General features: G+C 49.7%; 7 protein-coding genes across 7 annotated transcripts; 2 read left to right on the forward strand and 5 right to left on the reverse strand.

Moving 5' to 3' along the window:
- Positions 1–351: 351 nt before the first annotated feature.
- Positions 352–796, reverse strand: BROUX77_001569 (uncharacterized protein; the record flags this gene model as incomplete). Its single annotated transcript, XM_073746013.1, has 2 exons — positions 352–655; positions 720–796. 2 exons carry the CDS (start codon positions 794–796, stop codon positions 352–354), a joined length of 381 nt encoding a protein of 126 aa, XP_073606651.1.
- A 614-nt stretch (positions 797–1,410) lies between these two features.
- BROUX77_001570 (uncharacterized protein) lies at positions 1,411–2,396 on the forward strand (the record flags this gene model as incomplete). The annotated part of the gene is made up of 5 exons (XM_073746014.1): positions 1,411–1,422; positions 1,481–1,589; positions 1,690–1,755; positions 1,815–1,909; positions 1,959–2,396. 5 exons carry the CDS (start codon positions 1,411–1,413, stop codon positions 2,394–2,396), a joined length of 720 nt encoding a protein of 239 aa, XP_073606652.1.
- A 636-nt stretch (positions 2,397–3,032) lies between these two features.
- BROUX77_001571 (uncharacterized protein) lies at positions 3,033–7,976 on the reverse strand (the record flags this gene model as incomplete). Its single annotated transcript, XM_073746015.1, has 5 exons — positions 3,033–5,935; positions 6,002–6,220; positions 6,286–6,357; positions 6,428–7,366; positions 7,580–7,976. 5 exons carry the CDS (start codon positions 7,974–7,976, stop codon positions 3,033–3,035), a joined length of 4,530 nt encoding a protein of 1,509 aa, XP_073606653.1.
- Positions 7,977–12,430: 4,454 nt separating this feature from the next.
- Positions 12,431–13,477, forward strand: BROUX77_001572 (uncharacterized protein; the record flags this gene model as incomplete). Its single annotated transcript, XM_073746016.1, has 2 exons — positions 12,431–12,776; positions 12,894–13,477. 2 exons carry the CDS (start codon positions 12,431–12,433, stop codon positions 13,475–13,477), a joined length of 930 nt encoding a protein of 309 aa, XP_073606654.1.
- An 814-nt stretch (positions 13,478–14,291) lies between these two features.
- On the reverse strand, positions 14,292–16,098 carry BROUX77_001573 (uncharacterized protein; the record flags this gene model as incomplete). Its single annotated transcript, XM_073746017.1, has 4 exons — positions 14,292–14,932; positions 15,054–15,275; positions 15,616–15,738; positions 15,795–16,098. The coding sequence occupies 4 exons, from the start codon at positions 16,096–16,098 to the stop codon at positions 14,292–14,294; spliced, it is 1,290 nt and encodes a 429-aa protein (XP_073606655.1).
- A 561-nt stretch (positions 16,099–16,659) lies between these two features.
- On the reverse strand, positions 16,660–20,298 carry BROUX77_001574 (uncharacterized protein; the record flags this gene model as incomplete). Its single annotated transcript, XM_073746018.1, has 1 exon — positions 16,660–20,298. One exon carries the CDS (start codon positions 20,296–20,298, stop codon positions 16,660–16,662), a length of 3,639 nt encoding a protein of 1,212 aa, XP_073606656.1.
- Positions 20,299–20,892: 594 nt separating this feature from the next.
- On the reverse strand, positions 20,893–22,134 carry BROUX77_001575 (uncharacterized protein; the record flags this gene model as incomplete). The annotated part of the gene is made up of 1 exon (XM_073746019.1): positions 20,893–22,134. One exon carries the CDS (start codon positions 22,132–22,134, stop codon positions 20,893–20,895), a length of 1,242 nt encoding a protein of 413 aa, XP_073606657.1.
- Positions 22,135–23,337: the final 1,203 nt, after the last annotated feature.

Here is a 23,337-nt window from a genome sequence, read left to right on the forward strand (position 1 = left end):
CGTAAAACATGTTTTGGGGAATGATGAAGGTGATATAGGGAGCTGGTTATGATACATTCGTAGAAATGAGACGGACAGAGTTGTCGTCTCGTGTCGGGAGGGAGGGACAGGTGTAGATGTTGTTGGTACAGGGCTCGGTCTACAGCGAGCGAATAGAGAGCAAAGCAGACAGCATGAAGAGAAAAAAACGGAAACAGAGAGACGGAAGCAGAAACAAAAGGTACACGGAAGCAGATAACAAAGAACGAAAAGCCGAGTGTAGGCGCAGGTCAACGAGATTCTAGACTGATGGAGACACCAAGCCCCACAACCTGTTTCCCACAACCGGGCCGAGCCAAGCTGCCATTACTTCTACTGCTGCTTCTGCTCCTGTGTACCGTCCGAACCATCCAACGGCATGGTCGACGGTTTCGGCTTGCCCCAGACCTTCTTGGGCAGCAGTCCAACCATGGACAACAACCGCCACGCCGGCTCACTCGGCTGTGCACCGACACCCAGCCAGTAGCGAGCACGCGTCAGATCGAGCCGGATGTCCTTGTGCAGTTTGGGCGCCGGTGCGCCGGTGCTGGCGGCTGTGGCGGCAGCGTAAGGGTCGGCGCGCGGGATAGGGTCGTACGTGCCAATGACTTCCAGCGGGCGGGAGTTGCGGGCCGTCCTGTGGTAGAGGTTAGCGTGCTGTGAGTCTTGAGAGAGACAAGGGGCGGCGGGAGGAGACGCACCGAGCTTGGGCGACGACGATGTTGTACACGGGCTGGTTGCGGCGACCGAAGCGCGCCAGGCGGATCTTGACAACCATCGCAACAGGCGGATTATTTGCGTATACGTCAAGAAAAGAGTGGCTGTTGGGCAAATTGGGTTCTTCTTCCTTAGACCTATTGCTGTTGGCAGGAACGACCTCGTGATCGCTCGGCTGGCCTTTTATTTGTTGCTCTTGTGGGTTTTTTTTTCTTTGCTGGAAATTCGGTGATGCTTCGTTGGAGGGTTGCTTTAGTGGGGCGATTTGAGGCGAGGGTAAACTCTGGGTAATACACAGTCCACATGAAGTGTGAAACATAATGGAAACTGTGTTGCACAAGTGCAAACTCATGGCAATCAGCGACCATGGGTCCGGATTGTGACTTTGTCTGGGATAGCTTGGAGTCAAAAGGCTTCAGATAGACTGACAAGAGGCGCTTGGCAAGTGCTTACGACTGCGTAAGAGGCTGGCTTGTGTAATTTTTTGCAAGAAGTGGCCCGACGTAAACTTGCACTGTACGCTGACACCTCACCGAGCAGCATGGTCATCTACATTCTCGCACAAAACAAGGTTCTGTGTCTCATACAATATAAAACTCTCTTATTCTGCAATACGCACATATATCAGCTCATATTTACTACTCAGCTTTGACGGTGCTTTGAAAAAGAAAAAAAATGTCTCTGAAGGTGCGTCTTCAGCATTGTCTCTCCTCTTTAGGGATGCTGGCTATTAACGCCCGGCTAGACTCTTGGTGCTAAAGCCGCAGCAGCGCTTGATGCTGAGCTCATGTCTAGCGGAGCCTTTTCTATTGATCAGCTCATGGAGCTAGCTGGACTTGCTGTGAGCCAAGCCGGTATGTCCTTTTCTTGCACTTGTGCATTGCACATATTTTGCATCTTTGCTCTTGTTCATGGGCCCCTAGTTCTCCACTGACAACTGACTTGACGTCACAGTCTTCAAAGTCCACCCACCGAGCAAAGGCTCCCGGATTCTTGTTGCTGTTGGTCCTGGAAACAACGGTGAGTGAGCCCTCTTCATGTTGTATTTCAGGTCCTATTATTGCTAATATCTTCATTAGGTGGCGACGGCCTCGTGGCTGCCCGCCATCTACACATGTACGGCTATAACCCGAGCATCTACTATCCCAAAAAGTCATCGAAAGATCTTTACCAGGTACATCGTCATCTCGCCTGATACGCAACTCGCACTAACATTGCCCCAGCGCCTGACCAAGCAACTGGAGGATCTTTCTGTCCCATTCGTCACCGACTTTTCCAGCGCCCTCAAAAGCACCGATCACGTCCTTGATGCGCTCTTTGGGTTTTCCTTTAGTGGCCCCGTGCGCGATCCCTTCCAAAGTGTCATAACACAGCTTGGAGAAACCAAAGTACCCATCACATCCATCGATGCTCCCTCGTCCTGGAATATTGACTCTGGCCCACCGGCTGCTAGTGAATTGGGGGCCGACTTTCACCCCGCCGTGCTGGTGAGCCTGACAGCGCCGAAGCCGCTGGTTCGGTACTTCAAAGGAAGGCATTTTGTAGGCGGTCGCTTTGTAGGTCGCGAAATTGCTGATAAATATGGATTTGAGGTACCGCCCTATGAAGGGCTAGAGCAAGTAGTTGAAGTGGATGGGGCAGGGCGGCGGATGGAAACATGAAGGCTTGTATCATGCCATCAGCCAAAGGGCTCGTTCTAATCAAGGGTCTTATTCCACACATTTATGTAACACGTACGAACGCTCGCAATGTAATATAAAAAAGAAAAAAAAGAGACTGAATTGTTCATACAACGCTGCGAAACACTTTATACAAAGCTAACGAGCTGATATGTACATCACGGTATTCGTCCAGACTCTGAAGTTCAGGACAGTATATTCTAATAAACAATGAAGCAAGCCACTCAACACATGTACAAGGCCAACAGCCGAATAAAACAAGGGGAAAAAAGAACAGGATTGATGCAAAGGGTTGTGATGAATTCATGATATCGTCGTACAGAAGTCATCATCACGATCTATCTGGCGGAAAGAAATCAACTTCAGGGAGATAAGGAAAAAAAAGCCCAGGCGAAGCAAAAGACCGAGAAAACCCCAAAATCTAGTGCGTTGGGTCGCAATTGTGTTGTTGAAGTTGTGAATGCCGGCGTTATATATGTTTGTCGTTGTTTCGTTGTAGTCATGGTCGTACGAATGTTGAAAGAAGTGAATCGGACACATAAAAATGAGCAACTACACAGTATTTGCAATACTTTAGTAGTCAATGAGCCAGCCCATGGAGCCCTCAGATTGCCCCATTCAACCACCCTTGCGCTCAGACTCATCTTTTGGTGGCTGTTCTGCATGTGGAGATACAAGACTTGGATGACCCTGACCTTTGTTCTCATTAGACGAACCACCCTTCTTACGACTCTTTTGTCTGGTCCACTGTTTGTTGCTATCAGTTGCATGGTGACCACTGTTGCCATTGCGCGAGATGGAATCGAAGTCCTTGTCATGATGGTTAGAGCTGATGCCACTGTGAGTAACCGATGTACCTTCTTTTAGAGTATCGCCAGTGTTGCGGTTCTTCTTTCCCATAGAAGCCCTGAGGCTCCCTTGCGATTGGTTGCCACTACCGCTCCCATTTTGTTTTGATGAATTGCTACTACGCCCAGTTGGCCTGCCGTCAGATCCGTTGCCTGCGCCCTTTCTTGAAGTCTCTGATTTACCCACTCCATTAGACTCCATGTCAAGTTTCGAAGATGACATGTGAGTCACCACGGGAACAGTTGAGGTATTCGAAGACGGGGTTGCAGGCTCAACCCTTTTTGAAATTACTGGGGTAATTACTGTAGCCTTGTGTTCATATACTGGAGACAAAGCTTGGGACAGAGGCTGTGGGTCTGGCAGTATTTGCTTGAAATCGGATGACGGTGAAATTTGTGACGAAGACTGAGGCGACGCTTGAGAAATATGCAAAGGACTTGGCCCCTGTTGAAACTGGTGTGATTGTTGTTGTGAAGTGCTAGAGGCCATGTTGTAGCCAACTTCAGCTGAGCTTATACCTGGTGCTTGGGGTATGATTCCAGATGGACGGAACGTCAATTGGCCATGTTGAGAGTACTCATAGGCTTGCATCATATGGTAGTATGACATGTGGGTAGGAACACGACCCATATGAATATCTTCTGTGAAGGGCGCATTGGACAGAGCAGCAGGGACAGCATTGGTTCCGTTAACAATTGGAGGAGGGGCCGACACCGGGAGGGAGACAGGTGACTGAGTGGATGCGGGCGTTGAAGTGGCAACTGGTGTCGAGGTAATGCTTGCTGCAGGAGTGACTATTGGTGCGTTATTGCGGATCCCAAGGCCCAACGAGGACTCAGATTCATGAACAAGAGCCTTGGTTTCGTTGCAATTGGAAGAAACGACCTCAGTAAGCGGGCCTTCAGACACAGTCGTGCTTGTCTTGAGTAACGAGCCTTTGATAATAGCTGCATGGCCCAGTGTCTGACAGGTATTGGGTTGTTGCTGGGGGTTCTTCAGTGTGGGCAAAGGAGGTGCAAGGTTAGTTAGCCCACCGCCACTAGCAGACAGAGCTCTGTGGCGTGTTCCCATCGGAGATGGCGAGCGTGACTTTTCTCGACGCATTCGGCGGTCAACCATCATGTGGATATCAGATGATTTGCGGCGGGCGGAGACGGGCGGAGGAGGGGGAGGTAGTACATCTGACGCTGAGGTAATGACAACAGACTCTGAAGTAGGATAGTCAGAGTTGTTTGTGGTGTTGGGCTCAACAAGTATGTTGGTTCCCACTTCAGCGCTAGCTTTCGGCGTAATGTCGTCAATGCCATTGTCGACGGGCAAATAGGCGGGAATTGAAAGAGGAGGCAGAGTCCCGTTGCCATTCAATTTAAAGCCAAGAGGAGCCTGTACGGGGATATGGGAGCCTGGCCCCATATATGTACCACCAGGCGATCCTGACTGTGCCGTAGCAGGACGGGATGCTGGTTGTGATTGGGAACGAAGTGAGCTACCGACAGCATCAGCCTGACCACCAACAGAGGCCCGGTTCATCCCTCGACGAAGCTCCATGGAGCTTACCGCAGTCGGTGTTGAAGTCACTGAAGGAGTCGTCGGGTAAGCAGCCACCATACCTGGGGGATACATAGCCCAGACCATGGGAATCATTGAGGCTGTTGCTGAAATAGCGTCAACTGAGTTTGTCCGTGATCTTTCGTTAGCAGAGCCAGTACCAGGTTGAATACGATGATGTTGTTGGGCTGTTTGTTGTCCTTGGTTATGAGGGGCTTGATTCACGGATGGCTGTTGACTGCCCTGTGCCTGCTGAGATGTTTGTGGTAATACAACCATTTGTTGAGGATACAAGTTCTGCGCAGCAAAGAATTGAGCCTGGGCAGCCTGGTTCATGAGCATGCTGTAATCCATAGGGTACCACTGAAGGTCAGGTGCCATCCCCTGAGCGATGAAAAGATGGGCCTGGGCCTGGGATTGAGCCTGTTGTTGTTGTTGCTGTTGAAGGTTTCCTGTCTGGTCGTACGTCACTGCCGAAGGACGTCGATTGGAGCCGCCGTTGCGCATATTGTTCGAGTGTCTACCTCGACCACCATGTCCACCACGACCACCTCGACCTCCAGTGTGGCTCTGACTTGAACTTCGCATCATGACAGGCCGAAACGTCTGGCGCGTGAAAGCAGGACGCTCCTCCTCCTTGGGGAAAACGTATTGCTCGCAGCACTCATCCAGTTTGGCTTCCGAGACCAAATCAAAGGCCCTTCGGATTTCCTCATGAAGACCCCTGAATGAATACTCATCAGCAGTATTACCCAGATTCCGACTGGTATTAAAGGGTTCTTCAACACACAACTGATTATTCAAGCTGTGCTGCCAATTTTTGTGTTTCTTGGTGAGGGGCTGGCCCTGACGCACGGAGAGTACAAATTTGTTGTAGTCGAACTCATGGCCGTAGAATCGAAAAAACTGGAACAGCAAACTACCAACCGATGACTTGTTATTCCGGCCGAACCCACGCATTTTAGCAATATCATCGGCGAATGGGCTTTCCGAAGCTCCCGACTTTCGAGGAAGTCGGGGGTATTTCTTGTTGTGAAGACTTGGGACAACAGGTGGCTCGCGAAGTTGGAGAAAGGCGATGATTAGACAGATCCATGTATAAGAGCTAAGTGTCCCACCGAATGCTATAGAAAGAAAAGCAGGTTAGATGGGGCCTATGATTTGGGCAAAGAAATGGTTGTGGTAATTACCGGCATCGTTTATGATTCGACGTCTTGTCCAGTGTTTAATGGTCATGGCTAATGGCCTTATACGATCGTCCATGTCGACATATGTGCGTACCATACGCGTGTTGTCGAGAGCCAATGTGTTGTTGACGTTCATGTCACAAGCAAGTCTCAGTTCAGGGTCCCAAATCTTGACAATTGGCACCTTGGCTGCTGAGATGCAAACAACCTTTTCCATGCCGCCTAGAACGAAAAGAATATGCGTTAGTATTGAAGCTCAAGTTTCATTACAGTGCCGTGGTACTTACGGGTAGCCAAAAGGTTTGCAATTTTGCATACATCCTCCATTTCTTTCCAGGCTGTTGTGATGCAAATATCGACTGAAAACCACAGTTATTAGCAAGAGGGATACCAACTTCTGCTTGGAGAGTAGGAAGGGGCATTATGTACCGTCAGAATCGTCAGAGCAAAGCAGATTACCAGATGAACCAAACAAATGCACTCGGATGTCATGGCCCGGCCACTCGTCGTTGAATATCCGCTCCAGCTTGTTCATTAACATGGTACGACGGGCTTCATTCTCAGGCTTGGGAAGCAGCTCGGAATAAAGCTTCATCACAGCACCAGTGAGTTTTTCATCTTCTGCTGGTGTTAACTCGCTCTTGACATTGTCTAAATCAATTCGCTCTAGAGGGTCACTGCCCTTGCTGTATGGTATCCGACGACGGGTATTAAACTGGGCAGTTTCATAGGGGCAAGAGTTATCGCGAGATGGCAAAGGTCGAAGTGACGGTAAAGATGGGTTTGTTTCAGAATATGCCGACCGTGGAGAATGGTTTGTTGTGGTATTGGGAGACGGATCCCGAGATTCGAAAGAAAAGTTACGTCCATGTTGATTCGGAGTGGAGGGCACTGAACTAGAGTGCGCTGTTGAATGTTGGTTTTGTAGATGGCTCGACCGTGTTGGTAATGATACCTTTGGCGGTAAAAGTTCTGAGCTTGAAGGCTTTTCAGTCGGGGTTTGGCGGCCCCCACCTGTGGCAGTAACGGCACCTGAGTTAGAGGTCGAGCTGCATGTCGCGCTGGTACTAGTGTTATTGTGTCGTGAGCCACTTTTGACATCCGTAGTTTTAGTTGAGGCGGAAACTGACGCTGAATTTTGAGACGTCGGTGTTGAGCAGGGTGAGGCTGATGCTGAAGGTGAAGGGATGGTTGCATTCTGAACAGCGGTAGAAGAAGCGTTATTGTTGGCCTTGGAAGGCATTTTGACCGTCACAGTGTCCTTTTTTCCTTGTTTCAAAGGGTCAGAGTCCCAATCTCCGGTTTTCGGTTTATCCTTTTCGACCTCGGCAGTGTTTTTGGTGTTTTCGTCTGTGTTGTCCTTTGAGCCTGTTGCAGTTCGAGGGCTTTTTTCTACTCTTGTATCTGTAGTGGCTTTATCCCCATGTCCACCCTGGCCCTGGCTTGCTTTTACAGCAGGACCACAACCCTTTGTGGAAGAGGCCTTGGAGACTGATCTAGAGCGAGACAAAGTCGAGATGGTTGATGGGGGTGCCGGGGTGGTGCCTGGTTGTTTCTGGGCTTGTTGAGACGATGACGTACAGAATGGAGACTGGAAAACAACGGGGTTTGCTTGAGAAGGTGAGGGTATGGACACGAGTTGTGGTGTCGTAATTCCACCGCCACGCCCGGGGGAAACGAGGCTGTTGTAATGCTGCAGGCGGTCGTAGATACTACTAGGATCAGAGTTCAGGGCACGGAGATATGACTGAAGACCTTGGTGGTGGGCCAGAAAAGAGGCTTCGGTTGTGTAGTGCGGGCCTGCAGCAAAGGAGGAAGCGGCGTAAATGTGGTGAGGGTTGGGCCCAGAGGCCTCAATAGCGGAGGGAGACGAAACCGAAGTGGCAACTGACACTGATACTGGCCCTGAGCCAGGAGGGAAATTCCAAGGGGAAACGGGATAAGATGTATCTGCCGTAGTTGTTGACCGACTATCCATTTACCGGAAGCTCGGGCTCTACTGCCAGAAAAATGGCGAGTAGAGTAGATTGGACCGTAGTTTTTATCGAAGAAGTAAGGAAGGCGAGGCGAAAACTACGAAAGAAGAAAAAAAACAAGGAGAGCGTGCGTGTGTTACTCTCGCTGGTATTTTGAGTCGATTCTCTTACAGCAAGCAAAAACAAGGCAAGAAGGAAGAGAGATTCCTGTAAAGAGGACGGCAAGGATGATAAGGCAGAGCTTGGATGGCTGGATATTAAGACCAAGAGATGAGGTAATGTTAGCGAAAATGAGCCTAGAGAATATGCAAGTCGGAGTTGATGTTTGGTCTTGTCTAGATAGACCAGACTGGGCAAGTTTCAGGACAAAAAATGCGGACGGTCTATCGACAAGGCAAGACCTGCAAAAGGCAGAGTGTTGAATTATGGGGAGAGAGGACCGCACTAAAAGCGGACTTGGACCGAGAAACAACCACAAGAACACAACGATCACTAGGGCTCTGTCTTTTTTTTATTGGGGAGGGGAGGGGCTAGCGGCTAGCGGCTCTTGTCTGGGATTTGGTTCTTGAATGGACTTTTGGAATGGTCAAAGAGGAAGCAAAGGGAATTAAGCAAGTGAAGTGGGGAGTTTGAGGGTTCTTGGGACCAATCATGAATCATGGAGGACGCTCAAATCCCATGATTGTGAGAGGCACACCAAGTATTCAGAGATGGACTTTCTCAAGACATTAAAAGGTATAGTAATTGAAGTGACAGCCAGTTAACGGACGGAATGCTAGTGGCGGTTTACTGACCTCGTAACTATGCCAAGGCCTGGGGGTTGATTGGTGGAAGAACCGGTATAGGCAAAAGGAAAATAAAAGAAAGAAGTTGTTCTGGCTGGCGAGCTTTCACTGGGCTGGTTGTCTGCTCAAAATAGTTCAAAAGTGTGGATGTAAGCCGGTCAAACTGGCTTTCAACGGAACAAAAATAGAGGGTTTAAGGCAAACTTGAGATTCAGGATCGAAATCAGGAGTCGAGATTTGAGTCGAGATGGATCAACGGGAACTATCGAGTGTGTAGGGGCGCAAAAGCAAAGCGACGCTGGTTTCGCTCCGTAGTGGTCGGTCGTGGTGAACTTGAGTCAGGACAGGCGTCGAAAGCGATCTAATGGGCAGAATTCAAAGCAGTCAGACAAACGCAAAGCCTTGGCTTTGAGGTGAAGTTGAGCGGAGCAGAGATCCGATTTTCTTAGGTGAACTAGTGAGCACAAACGATGTAGCTAGCTCCCGACGGACGACAAATGGCAGAAGTAGGAGAATAGGATCGCCTCGTATGCAGCTATGTATGCACGTACAGCATGAATGCAGTGCTGGGCTTCTGCTTCCAAGCAAGCCAGCGTGCGGGTGAGTGGGGTGAGGAGGATTGTCGGTAGACTGCGCTGCAACTGGACCGGACTTGGACTGCACGTTGGCGGATGGACGAACGGGGGCGGGTGGGTTAAGATACAGCAACAACAACAACAGTAGCAGCAAGCTGGCCGAGAATCAAGAGAGGCAAGCAGTAACGGGCAGCACAAAAAAGAACAAAAGAGGAAAAGAGCGTGATAGTGGATCAATGAAAAGGGGAAACAGAACAGACTGCACTAAAAAAAAAAAGGCTGCAAGGCCTTTGAACAAAGATGGCTAGAGGACAAGGCAAAAGAGAAGAATGCCAGCAATCAAAGGCGCCAGCGAGCAAGCAAAACGAGAGCCAAAAAAAAAATGTAATAAAGAACAACGCAGTAGAAGAGAAGAAGAAACGAACATGGGCGTGAACGTGGACGGAGACGTGGACGTGGACGTAGACGCAGAAGAAGCAGACGCAAAGAGGCCACGAAGAAGAGCAAAGGGAAGAAGAAAGCGAGAAGCGGACAAGCTCAGGACTTGACCAAAAGCAACGTGAGGAGTTGAAACAGAAACAGAAGGCTCGTGGCATTGGCAAAGGCAAGAGCGAAGACTTTTATCGACCTCTTTCTGCTTTAGTGCAAAGACGCAGCTACAGTCAATTACAGTGATACAACTAACTTCTTGAAGACATGAAGTTACAAAGATACGCATGTACATTGTATGTAGGTACACAGTTGTTTTTCGTTCTCTGTTGCTATGCTGCGATGCTGCTCCTTGAAGCTGGGTACTTGCTTAAGCTGACGATCGCCTCTTTCTATATTCAGTCCTTACCTGCCTAGATCCCTCAATGCTAAATTCCAATTCCACTAGTTGACTAGCTAGTTAGATCTGAGTACAAACAAGTGTGTGTGTTCTATTGTACATTTATAGTGAGTGACAAGTCGATGGGCCAAACGAAATGATCAAAAGGTAGGCAGGCACGCCAGCAGCCCGTCATCACCATGTGTAATTGCTCTTCCCCTTCACCTGCGGTAGTTACAGCTAGCTGTAACAAACTGTCAATGTACACATGTACATGTATGTATGTACCTAGACCAAGCACACAAGTACATCCATTCATACATATGCACATACAGGTACAAGCCTCTCTACAAGCACATACACAGACATGTACATACATATGTACTTGTACCTGCACTTGCATCATCCCGCTCCATGAACAACACGGACGGCGTCTTATTTCTTATTTACCACACCACACAGATACTCTCCTATTCCCTCCGATCCAACCCACAAACAAAGTCAAAGTCGCTCCTCTAACATGTACCACTATCTATGCGCTACGGCTCTCTTTGATTCTATTATTACCTCTATCCATCCCCTCCTCTCACCGCTGTCCGCCCCCTCGCCTCACCCAATCCTCGCCTACCGCCTTAACTGCTTAACTGGTCACCCCCCAATAGCCCCCCCCCCCCAAAGCAAAGCAAGCACACCTGTCATGAAACGCATTGAACGCTTCTCCGTGAGCCCACCGCCAGAAAACGCACCCTCTTGGCCTTCTTCTCTTAACTTGGTCCTGCTCCTTTGACACCTCACGCGTTGATGACCCAAGGAAATTGGACAAAGTGTCAAACAGCATCCGTGTTACAGGTGACATTACCCTAAGGTCCTAACCTTGAAAGCCTGGTCTATTCTACCTCGATATTCCCCATCACAGTGCCCTCTACAATCCTAAATTGAAGCACACAAAAGGAAGGACGCTTGTGCCCAAGAACAAGCACCCTGTAGTGGGCTCAAGATGGGATGAAATTTGCCCATGGTTTATGTACCCAGTACCTAGGTTTAGTATGGCTGCTCTGCTGTTCCCGGAGTACCCTCTACAAGTCAGTCTCTAAACCTCCACTTTGTCGATATCACAGCTCCTATAATGAACCCGCCTACCCACAATACACGAGCGCACAAAAAAAAGAAAGCAGAGGCAAAGTGAAATTGCATGCCCACGGAATACCAGTAGAAAAAAAAGATTTCCTACTCTCGTCTTGACGGCCCAACTTCTGCGTCACTCATTCTCTGACGCAGGTACCGGCGGTGAATAAAGCCTTTTTACCATCAGAAGGACACGCACCATTGTTGCTGTGCTACAAGTATGTACATAAAACATATGTATACACAAACATCGAGGGCGTCATAGACAGGGAAGCCAAGGACATACATACATACATACTGCCATGTAGTTGACTATATAATCGGACTATACATGCCGTAAATGCCATACTTCCCACACATGCCATGCCATACGTCGTTATACACATAACCATGTAGATCATACAGGGCAACACCAAGCCGGCCAGTCCCATCCCATAGAATCAAGAGTAACTATGCACAAGTGCATGCATAGTTGGTTACTCTGAAAATCAGACTTATCACAGAGCCAAGACACTACAAATTAGCTCTTTGTTCTTCTTTTATTAGCCACCAACTATGACCCATAATGACATACATCGGCCTAAAGACCCGCCTTCATTTAGTCTTGACCGTTCTCTTGACACAAATCTCTGTGTGCCACTGTGTCAGGGTATTTGAGTATTGCCCAACCAAGATCTAGCCGGAAAATCTCAGCTTGTCGGCTTCGGAGACAAGGACTTGACACCCGAAGCAGTGCTTGTTTGTAGTTGTAGTACTTTGTTTCTCTGCTTCTAGACCTCGCTGGACATGACTAGACATTGAGTTAGCCAGCTGTCAGTAACCCTGGATATAAGTGACCCTAGCCAATATAACAAAAGCCCTATCCAGCCTCTCCATATGTGTACAACTCTAGCGTCTGCTCAAGCTGTTACACGCCCGCCATGCGAATCTCTAATCTCAACCTTGATCCCAGTGTCTCAGTCCTGGATAGTGAGAATCAAATCATGTCGCAATTGTTTCGAGGTTGCATCTGAGCGCAAGTACAAGTGGTAACAATCCCGTAGGTAGCTAATCAAACGAGCATCTCATATAAGCCTCTCAATCTTCATCGTACAGCGATCCTGCTTTTCTCTTTCCTTTCTTTCGATGTAGCACGGTATTCTTCTATATACATATATGATATCATGTTCTCTTCTCTGGCCACCAAAATGGCCCTCAAAAAGGCGGGCATCCCCAGCGCCCTACCTTCTCTCGACAACAGCCAAGCGCCACGGCGCTCTAAAACCGCCCCCGCGAGCAGTAAAGCATCTCAAGACATTGACGACGACGATTCATCATGGCTCTCCTGGATGACCATCAAAGCACTCCCACTGACCGTACAGCCGTGGTTCACACCTGCACCGCCGCCTGTCCCTATTGCCGCATTACCAGAGATTGGTCACTTGGCACCACGCGATCGCGATCGCAAGCTAGCGCTTGGCGACGGGCGAAACGTGATGGTGGTGTTTTTGCGATGTGTTGGCTGCGCCTGTAAGTCTCTGTCCCCCTCCCTCACTTCTTATGTTACCGAAGATTGATGACCCTCCGCTCCCACTGTCATCTAACATCTCCTCCCGGGCGGCCCGTTCCGCGTAATGTTGAATACAGTCGCCCAGAAAACTTTCCTACAGCTGCGTGACATTGCCCAGCGCGCTGGTCGGGACCTACATTGTGTCGCAGTGTCACATTCGTCGCCGGTTGCCACAAACAAGTGGCTTTCGCTACTTGGTGGTCCGGGTCCCGTAGAAATCGTCATTGATGAAGAGCGTGTTTTATATGCGGCCTGGGGTCTGGGGCTGGCTTCGGTGTGGCACATGTTCAACCCTACCACACAGGCAGAAGGCTGGCGCCAGAAGGATGGCTGGCTTGGCCAAACGGTGGTATCGTCAATTACACGACCAGGTCTGGGGGGAAAGAACAAGTCGTTGTACGAAGCCGGTGAAGAAGAAAAGCTTAAGCTGGCTAATCGTGGAACGAATGGTCGTGGCCGTGGTGGCAGAAAAGAGGAGAAACTCGTAGTAGAACAGCCTGTTGATGAGGAGGGTGGTCCGTCTAGCGCGATGGGTAACAAGTGGCAGACGGCCGGCGCGTGGACAATAAATGGGCGAGGAATTGTTATTTGGGGCGGACAAGCAAAGTCGGCAGATGATACATTGAGCTTGTACGATGGCTGTCGGTCATTAGGACTATAGAATAGTTACATGCACTAGATATTCACGTGCAAGAAGCATGCCATGTGCACGTCATAAATCAGTAAAACCTGTATAGTCGCTGTACGTAGTTATGTATAGAAGACAGATAGTCATATCAATTCACTCAAGCAAGGTAGACCAACACCCTCACAGACATATATAAATCACACCATGACTAGAAACCAACAGTAGAAAATAATACCACGGAACACCCCCAATACGAATCCTCACGATAAGTAACACATAGCCTGTCTAAACCAACGTCCAGTCTATCCCGAAGCCTGACTATCTTAGCTGAGGATCTATATTAGACTGGGCTTGATATAGGGCCAATCCGAACTGGCAAGGACAACTAAGACTGGCTGACTTGCCGTGTATTTGCCAAGGCCCCTTTATTCTCTAGCCCGGAATATAAAGCATCACACAACACCAAGCCGATCCCCATGTTAACACGCATGCCAAACCAAACACAATAACCAAGAGACCATACAGTAATCCCAAGCCAACACGCCCTCTGCAATAAAACAAGAACGAAAACCAATCATCACCTAGTAACAAAGAGCCAGAACCAAAGCCTAAATACAAGTAAGAAAACCCAGAGAACCCCAGAATACCCCAGTGTTTATATCCCCTCCCCAAATAAGTTTGAAAGACAGATATACCAAGTGAGCGCCGTCCTGAAAGTAAACAAGAAGAGAACGATGCGAAAATGAAAAAAGGAAAAGAAACAGAGAACAAACGCTGTCCACAGTCTGGCAGACTGATTTGAAAGCAAGCTGCTCACACGGAAACAAGTTTCTTGCTCCGGCATGCTCTAACCCCAGACGCTAGCTTGGGCACCTAGGCCAGAGGATTGGCCCCAGGCAGTGCTACCACGGCCCCAGCCTCCGGGCGAAGTTAACGAGGTTGTAGCCGGCTTGTTGGTAGCCGTTGCACTCACTGGAGTGCCAGATGGGCGGGTTCCAATGGGAGCGACAGATGCCAGTTTGCTACCGGGGGCAGAATCACCACGGGCAGGTGAGCTACCCATAGGTGAAGAGACACTACCAGCGCGGTGAGGGTTGTCAAAGAGACTCCTGCTAGTGGACCCGGGCTGGGGGCTAAGAGAACTTAGAGGCATTTCGATACTATTGGGGGTTGCCACAGGAGCAATCAAAGAATCGGTAACTGAGACGGAGTCAGTAGTAGGTGCACCCACTGAAGTGGGGATACTGCGAGGATCAAATGGAGTCATAGGCGAAGTACCGCGGAGGCTAGTGGGCTCCGTAGAGTTGGTGCCACTAGGGCCAGCAATGCTGGGAGCACCAGAATGAACGGTGCCGACCTCGTCGACGTAAGCAGCCTTTTCAGAAAAATCTCCCTCGCCATAGAGAGCGCTGCGCTGACGCGCAATGAGCTCGCGGGCCTCTTCATCAGTACGAGGCTTGGTGCCAAAAGGGGATTCGGCCATTGTATCTGCAGGAAATGTAGTTAGCTTAAAAGTTGGAGTCTGTTGAAAATAGCGCTTGCTTGAAAAAAGAAAACACGCCAAGGTAGTAAGAGAATACCTTGGTCGTGGTGGGATATAATGACGTACTACGCTGAAATTGCTGTTCGGTGTGTAAGTTGCGAAGTTCGCGTTCTCGCTGAGCCGCCATCTTTCTTTTGTTCTGGAGAAGCTGTTCGGCTCCGCTAGGAGCACGGGCTGGCTGGTGGCGCTGATGCGTATAGAAGTTCTGGATATTGACTTGCAGGGCGCGGTCAGTGCCGTCGTTAACGGAGTGGGGGCGGACGCCGGGCATCGGGGGCAGGCGGCCATCTGAAGAGAGATTCAAGCAAAGGTCAGCCGAGGGGTCCGATGACGTATACGTATACGCATTGGTATGATAAATACAGAGAGAACAGAGGATTGTATTGAAACCCGGAAGTTGAGACCACGATATAGAGAAATTCCGCTGGGACCAAGGTAGAAAGAGAGAGAGAGCAGAAAAGCAGAATTCAAGTAAACAGGCCCTGGCATATGGCACAAGTCTGGACTCGGACTCGGCCCCAGATGCAGACTTGTGCAACTTATGCCCAAACAGGGTGCCAATTGTAGTGATTTTGTGAAGGTCCAATGAACGGAAATACAGCTCAGGCTTTGGGGAGGCATTACCTACCAGGACGGGGTCTAATAGACGGTCCAAATCCAGAAATGGGGTTGGCGGCAGAAAACTCACGACGAGGGCCCATGGCAAATATCTTGCTGCTCTTGGTAAGGTTCTCGTGAGCACGGTCAACCTCTGCAAATACCAACCGTTAGTATGTGTCAGAGCGGGAGAGGAGGAGGAAGACTGACCGTCAAACTGGTAGGAGAAGGCAAATTCGTCAGCGGCAGTCGGGCCGGTCACACCGCCAGCAGGCTTGGCCAGGTTCACGTCAGCCGGTTCGGTGCTGTTCTTCCACCGGGAAACACGAGCCTGCGATGCCTGGTGGTCCCAGTTGCTGTTGCCGGTGGTGTTGCTGCTATTGGTGGTGGGGTTGTTGGTGGTGGTGTTGGTGCCGCTGGCAGGCGCAGGATTGACGGTACCGGCAGTATTGGGATTGGGACCCTGAGGGCCTGGGGTGCCAGACCACTGGGAGCCGTTGTCGTAGTAGGACATGGTGAGTGTGGTGGGCTGGGGTAAAGGGACGGACAGTATAGATGCGCGAGAAGGGAGAGAGTCGCTCGATGGGGTTGGGGCGATAAAGACAAAAACTAGCTAGGCTGCACGAGAGAAAGAAGAGAAAGTCAGTACAGTATCGAGCGCCGGGAGCGAGGGGCAAGCAGGTAGAAAGGGATCCCTAGAAACAAAGCCAAAGCTCGAGGGGTGAGAGAACAAGAAAAGGGAGCCAAGCGAGTGAGACCGTTAGAGAGCCGCTACAGAGAGGCGGGTGGTACTGGAGAACACAGGTAGCAGGAACAGTGCAGGAAGGGCTGGCATGAGAATAACAATAACAGACCTTTTGTATGTCAAGTATCAGAAAACACGAGACCAAGAGTGGCTTGAGGAGCTCGAGACAGCCAGCCGGAAATGAACTGAAGCACGGAGTACAAGACATGTAGCTCACGGAACGTGGGACGTTGTTGAGATTTTGCATGGAAATTCAGTATATTCAAGGGAGAGTTCTATGTAGCAGGGCACGGGTTCATGTATGCTAGGAGGAGCAGGCGGGGTATGTAGTCACGTGATGTGGCTGAGCCGTGGCTGGCTTTGTGGCTGGGACTTGATATCACAACACTCCCCCTTTTCCATGCCTAATCGACACAGAAATGTGTCAAACGCTGCTTTGGGCAGGGCTTTTGTGAGCCCGTCAGCAATCATTTGATCTGTGGGGGTGTATATGACATTTATAACCTTAGCCTCAATGGCTTCCCTGAGTGATGTCTGCTTGATGAGGAAGTGTCGGTTCCGGGTAGACACTTTGGACCCATTGGCAACAGCGAGTGCACTTTGGTTGTCCATCTGAACCCTTATGGGTGCCGATTCCTCAATCCCAAACAGCTCTTCAAACAGTGGCTTGAGCCAGATAGCTGTGGTTGCCAGTCCAGCCGCTGAGACGTACTCAGCTTCACACGTGCTTTGTGCAGTCAGTGTTTGCTTGCGCGCTCTCCACATGACCGGTGCCCCGTTTATGAGGAACATATTCCCAGACACCGCTCGTGACGAGGTATTGTTGCCCCAGCTGCTGTCGGTAGATGCTAAGATATCTTTGCCTGGCGTTTTGGGAAACGCAAGACTGTGGGCAGCTGTCCGGTGCAGGTATCTCAGACAATGTTTCAGAGCCTGCTGACAGCCGTCTGTCGGGTTGTGCGTTCTTGCGGCAAGTCGCATCACCGTGTAAGCAATATCAGGGCGCGTGTAAAGGGAAATGTGTAGTAGCGAGCCAACTATGCTTCTATAAGTGTCATGATCGTTCTGGGAGAGAGGCTCACTCTCCTGATCAATGAGGTTGTCGTTGCTTATTGGTATAGACGACCCTCGGCACTGTGATAGATTCATCCGCTCAACTAGTTTGTCAATTTTCGATTTTTGGTCAATGTTGATGGCTGATGATGAGTGACGGATGTTTATGCCCAGGAATGTGGAAACTGGGCCGAGGTCACGAAGATCCACAATTGCGGCGAGACGTACGATGACATCTTGAACGTCACTGGTTTCCTTGGAAAGAACTAGCATGTCATCGACATATACAGCTATCCATACTTGACCATTGAAGAAGATGTTTCCATCGTTCTTCAGCGGGGTGAAACCAATGCTTCCCAGATGCTGTTGTAGCGTCTGCTGCCAGCGCTTAGGAGCGGACCGAAGACCGTATATGGCCTTCTTGAGTTTAAGCACACAGTCTGATGGGAAACCCATGTGGTCGGGGGGTCGAATGTATTCCGGTTTTTCAAGCTCTGCATTGAGAAAAGCGGATTTGACGTCAATATGGTGACAGACCAAGTCACGAGATGCTATGAGAGCCAACACCATTCGGAGAGAAACTCCATGAAGCACATCAGCGCTTATATCCGAGTTGATTTGTTCATCATAGCCACATGCGCACCATCTGGCCTTGTGCGTTCCGTCGTCTTTCTTCCGAAGGACCCATTTTCCGTTCATGGGTCGACGTGGGGCGGCGTGGGCAGGAATAATCTCCCAGGAGCCGTAGGACTCAATGGTGTTTATTTCCTTGCGCATGGCGTCGCGCCACTTATCCTCTTCGGGGCCCGTAAGGGCTTTCGAGACAGAAATTTCAGGCTGGCCTTTTAAAGCCATAATGGACGACTTGTAGGGGAAAACTTTGTCGTTGCAGGACACATCACGCCGCGTAATGACACGCTTGTCAGGTCCATCTTCCAGAACGTAACACGAGTTTGAGGAATGATAGCCTAGTAAGACACCTGAGACTCCTTTGACCGGGACCTTGCCGTTCTTTTTGCCTTCCATCGGCCAAACGGCGCGGCAACCGATAGGATAGAGATTTCCAATATCCGGTAGTTTGCCGTAGACGACCTGGTATGGTGAGGTTGGTACCACCGAGTTTGCCGTCCTGTTGAGGACATATAGGACACCTTGAAGCGTTTCAGGCCACAGTTTGCTTGGAAGATTCGCACACTCGTGGGTAGCGCTCAGTGCCTCACAGACCGTTCGCACGCTTCTTTCAACGATGCCGTTCTGTTCGTGAGCGTAGGCAGCACTGCGTTGCCACAGCATGCCTCGACGTTCTGCCAACTCAAGACATTTGCTGCTTTTGAACTCAGACGCATCATCGGAGTGAAGGACTTTGGGATGTCGTCCAAATTGAGTTTTGAGCTGCTCGATAAAGTTATCTATCAGTATGGCTATATCCTTCTTACTGTGAACAGGAAATGCCCATCTGTATAGAGAGAACTCGTCGACTACCAAGAGGAACTGGTCTGCAAGAGGAAAGTCTGTTGATGATGTGGCTTTGGGCAGTGCGTTTTTACCACCGACCAGGTCGAGATGAAGGTATTCCAACGCTTCTGTGGCGCGCCGAAGCCCTGTTGTAGCTTTCGGGCTGTGTGTGATCTTGGCCTTGATGCACGACTGACATTTGGAGTGGTCGACTTTAAGCTTCAAGCCGTGTTGAGCGAGAGTGCGCTGCACGTAGTGGGTGTTGATGTGCGCAAAAGCGCGGTGCCAGTCTCGGTCGGCCTTCAAGGATGAAACCTTGGGAGTTGGTATGTCGTACCAGATTCTCTTGTTGCGTATGTTTAGTGTTAGTGTTGAGCCTTGGTTGTTGCTCAGGCGTGTGACCTTGTCGGCCAGCGTTTCAAACATGTATCCCATAGAGAGAAGTTCTCCAGCCGATATGATGGCTTCCTGTTGAGGTATGTGGAGCACGTTTTCAATTTTGACAGTGACTCCTTGATCATCGAGAAATTCGACGCTACCTCTGCCTAGGGCTTGCACATGCTTGTCACCAACTACATTAACGTAACTTGCGATTGGAACATACGAGGAAAAATGTTCTTTGACAGGGAGGATGGAGTGATCTGCACCACTATCTACGAGGAAGGCCTCCGCTGTGCGAAGAGAACTAACGGTTCCTTCGGCTTTTGCCTCGGCTTTCGCCTTGGTCTTTCTTTTCCCCTTCCGGGAGCGTCTCCTGCACTCTTCCACGGAGTGGCCATCTTTCCCACATCCAGCACAGCTGAGGCTAGGCTCAGTCGACTCCACTAGTGAGTGTGCACGATTGTCCAGAACATCGAGGAGTTCATCAACCGTTGTACATTCGTCAACTCTTTCGGCCAGTTGGCCATCGATCGGCGAGAGTATCGGTTGAAGGGTCAGAGCCAGCATTAGTCCCAGTTCCGTCAGATAAGTCTCGCATATAGCAACGCGATCCTTTATCAATGTGATGACCTTGGGAAGCTCGTGAATGTTCCTCATCTGCAACGACGCGAGTTCTCTAATTTTTACAGCGGCCGTGGCTCTGTCGATTTTTGCCGCTGATTCCGAGATCTTCTCGAGCATCTTCTTGAGAGAAATGTCATCCCGGAAGGTAACTCTGTGGCTGGACTTCTTGAGAACTTTCATCCAGCAGTTTCTGGCAATCAGGGAGTGAGAGGTCACGTCGACTAGGTCGTCGCCGACAAAGAGGGCAGCGGTGTTGGAAATGATGATGATTTCCTGAAGAGTCTTCAGCCATTTCACAAAGGGAACTTGGCCAACCGCTGGGAGATTGTTATGCGTAATAGATGTCTCGACATCCTGGAGCGGAACAATCACCTCCTTGTTTGTCAACCAATTGCGAGACAGTTCGACAGTTTTGGTATCGATGGTGAGTCCTCTGACGATCTTCTTATCGACCATTTTGAAAAAAATTTAGGGGATTGAGAGGGAGAAACGAGGTAAAAAATTATGCTTTCGCGTATGCACCAAGCGGATGCTGTATCGTGATAACGGGAGGGTGCCTTAATTCGTGAAAGCGAGGGCTCATAACCTGTTGAGATTTTGCATGGAAATTCAGTATATTCAAGGGAGAGTTCTATGTAGCAGGGCACGGGTTCATGTATGCTAGGAGGAGCAGGCGGGGTATGTAGTCACGTGATGTGGCTGAGCCGTGGCTGGCTTTGTGGCTGGGACTTGATATCACAACAGACGTAGCCTTACTGACTAATTTCTCATCCCCTAACCCTAACTCTACAGCGGTTTTTCAGGTCTGTCGAGTTGCCCCGTTTTCTTGTTGTGTAACCAGACAGGACGGCAAAATTCACGAACTGAGGGGCTACTTTCACCGCCTTTGGGGTTGAGCACGAGACATACACGTCGAAGTAGATCCTAGTCAGGTCTATACTATGAAGAGTACATCGCTCGAGCAAATTCTCAAGGTTTCCCTCTTTTATTTTCTTTTGGTATCGCCTTTCTCTGGTCCTATACTGATTCGGCAACGCAGCCTTTTGTTTTTTACACCGCCTGTGCCGTCGTCGCTTCCGCAGAGGCCTGGCGAGCCTCCTCCTCCTGCTGCTTCTTTTTGGCAGCATTCAAGGCCTTGAGCTTAGCCGTGCCATAGCCTGCCACTCCGTCTTCCTGATTGTCACCAAGCCACGGCTTTTTGCTATCACCCAGAATCGAGCCTGACAGGAAGTAAATGATCAGCCCAATGATGATGCAGACAAATGCAATAGGGTACATGAAATGTATGGTGTAGTGAAACACCTTGACGCCCACAATCACACCCCAGAAGTTGGCTGTAAGCAGAGAAATATCGAAGAATGCCGACGAGCCCATGCGGAACATGAAGGGTGCAATGGTGTAAAAGACAATCATGGCGGCCGTGAAGCCGGCAATGTAGCCGTATACCTTACCCTCCCAGTTAGCATTCTGAATGCTTGATCGGTCGAAAATGGCAGCCTGGATGCCCATGATTATGGTACCAAATGTGCCCAGGAACGACAGGACTTCAGGCATTGAGCTTTTGCTGACCAGCCATTCTTCAAAAACGTTGCTAGTACCATAGAGAGTGGCACCCAACAGACCAAAAAGATCACCCTTAATCATATTGACGCCGGGGCCGCCATTAGAGCCGGTGATATGGTCTGATCCTAGCAAAATGCCCATGCCACCACAGCAAATGAGGATGCCGATGATCTGGAATGGCTTATAGCGCACGCGCAGCAGGAAAAATGAAATGATCACCACGCATACAATGCTCCAGAAATTGAGCAGCTGCGCCGATAGCAAGTTTGTGTAGCGGTAGGCCAATACGGTAAAATAGTTGCCCTGTACATCAAGAAAGGCCATGATGAGATATTTCCAGCCGTCCGTCTTGAGCACAACGAACCAGCGGCGCCAGCCCCAGCGGTAGAAGAAGATGCTGGTGTAGATGATGCTCAGAAATATGTACACAAACAGCGATTGGAAAGACGGGATGTTGGTATTGTGCTGGGCTAGGAAAGAGCTGAAGGTATTGGTGGCAGTAATGCATAACGAGAGCACTTGACCCATGACCACGACAATCCAGAAGTCGACTGTCTTGAGGTACGAGTACCATTTCACCTGGGTTTCCTGTATGGCCTCGAAACCCTGGCTCAGAAGGGCATCGTCATTCAGAGGGGCGACGGTCGTAGTAGGTGTTTTGGCATCAACATTGGAAGTCGAGAACACGGCCTCGGTAGCTGACGCGGGATCGTGCTTGATATCGTCCATGATGGCAGATTTTGGGGATGAGGTACGAGGTAGCAAGAGCGTCTGTTCTGTCAATGAGGCAGTAGCTTCCGGGTAGCTACAGTTCATGTATTCTAAGCGCAGGTTATTAGTCTCCGATTGGTGCAGCACCACATGACATCCAGATAAACTTACAGTAAAAGAGTAAAAAGAAGGGCAATAGGAAAAGACAACCACGTAATGTGAGTTGTGAGTAAGTCTTTTTCGTCCCCGAGGGAACTTTCAAAAGGTGATTTGTTATTGCAGCAAGCGCAAAGACTTTCAAGTCGCTTGCTGGGTTTCTTATTGGCCGTGATGGCACATATACCTATGTGCCACAAGGTATGGAAAAGAGCTGATGGACGCAACGAACACCGACATGGACAGTTTTGTAAGTGGTGGAAAGGAATAAGATTAAAGCTCCATGAAAAGGAAGCTTTCCAGACCTTTCGAGAGAAGAGCGGACGTCTAGTCGTAGTTATACAACCAGAGAAAAACAGGTAGTAGTGTCGGCAAATCAGACAGTATGGACTGCAACCAGAGACAAGAGACAAAAAAAGTCACGCCTACTATAAGATTGATGGCACAGGGTGCTATACCGATGCTTTATATAAAAAATCGGCCATTAGCCCAAGACGCAAATGGAAGGAGCTCCTATGCCAAATGCAAAAAGAAAAGAAAAAACGCGAGTCGGTACTCCCGAAATTTCACCAAAAAGCAAGAGCGCCCGGCCAATATTGGACTAGAAAGTGCACCGTTCCTTCCTTGTCAATTCAAGCAAGCTCTCAATATTTCGCAAGGTTCTTTCCTTTTTTTTCACAGGCTCCGCTTTTCCTGCTGGCTGACTTCCTCTTGTGCAGCGTCCGATGCGGTCTGGCCTGGTCCAGAACTCGATGTGGACTCGAGGATGGACTCGAGAACTCGGTGGGTAAGTACTTTCCATGCGCTGGGAAGCTAATGATGCAGATAGACACATAACCGAGCCTGTCGTCTCATTCCTGCAGAGCTGGACAGACGTAATATCTCCCAGCGTGAACGTGGAAAGACCGCCTCCTGACAATATTGCCCCCCCTCCTAAATATGTCTCTAGCGCCGGCCGCTGCCCCGCTCTTCTTCATCACTGTCATCCATCATCCTAAACGCCGTCTCTGTCTCCTTTTTTGCCATCGCCGTCGTCCCCACTTAAGCTGTCACAGTAGACATGTG

Source organism: Berkeleyomyces rouxiae, assembly GCF_048999995.1.
Source record: "Berkeleyomyces rouxiae strain 22BRR77 chromosome Unknown BrBRR77_ptg000002l, whole genome shotgun sequence".
Taxonomy (NCBI): Eukaryota; Fungi; Ascomycota; class Sordariomycetes; order Microascales; family Ceratocystidaceae; genus Berkeleyomyces; species Berkeleyomyces rouxiae.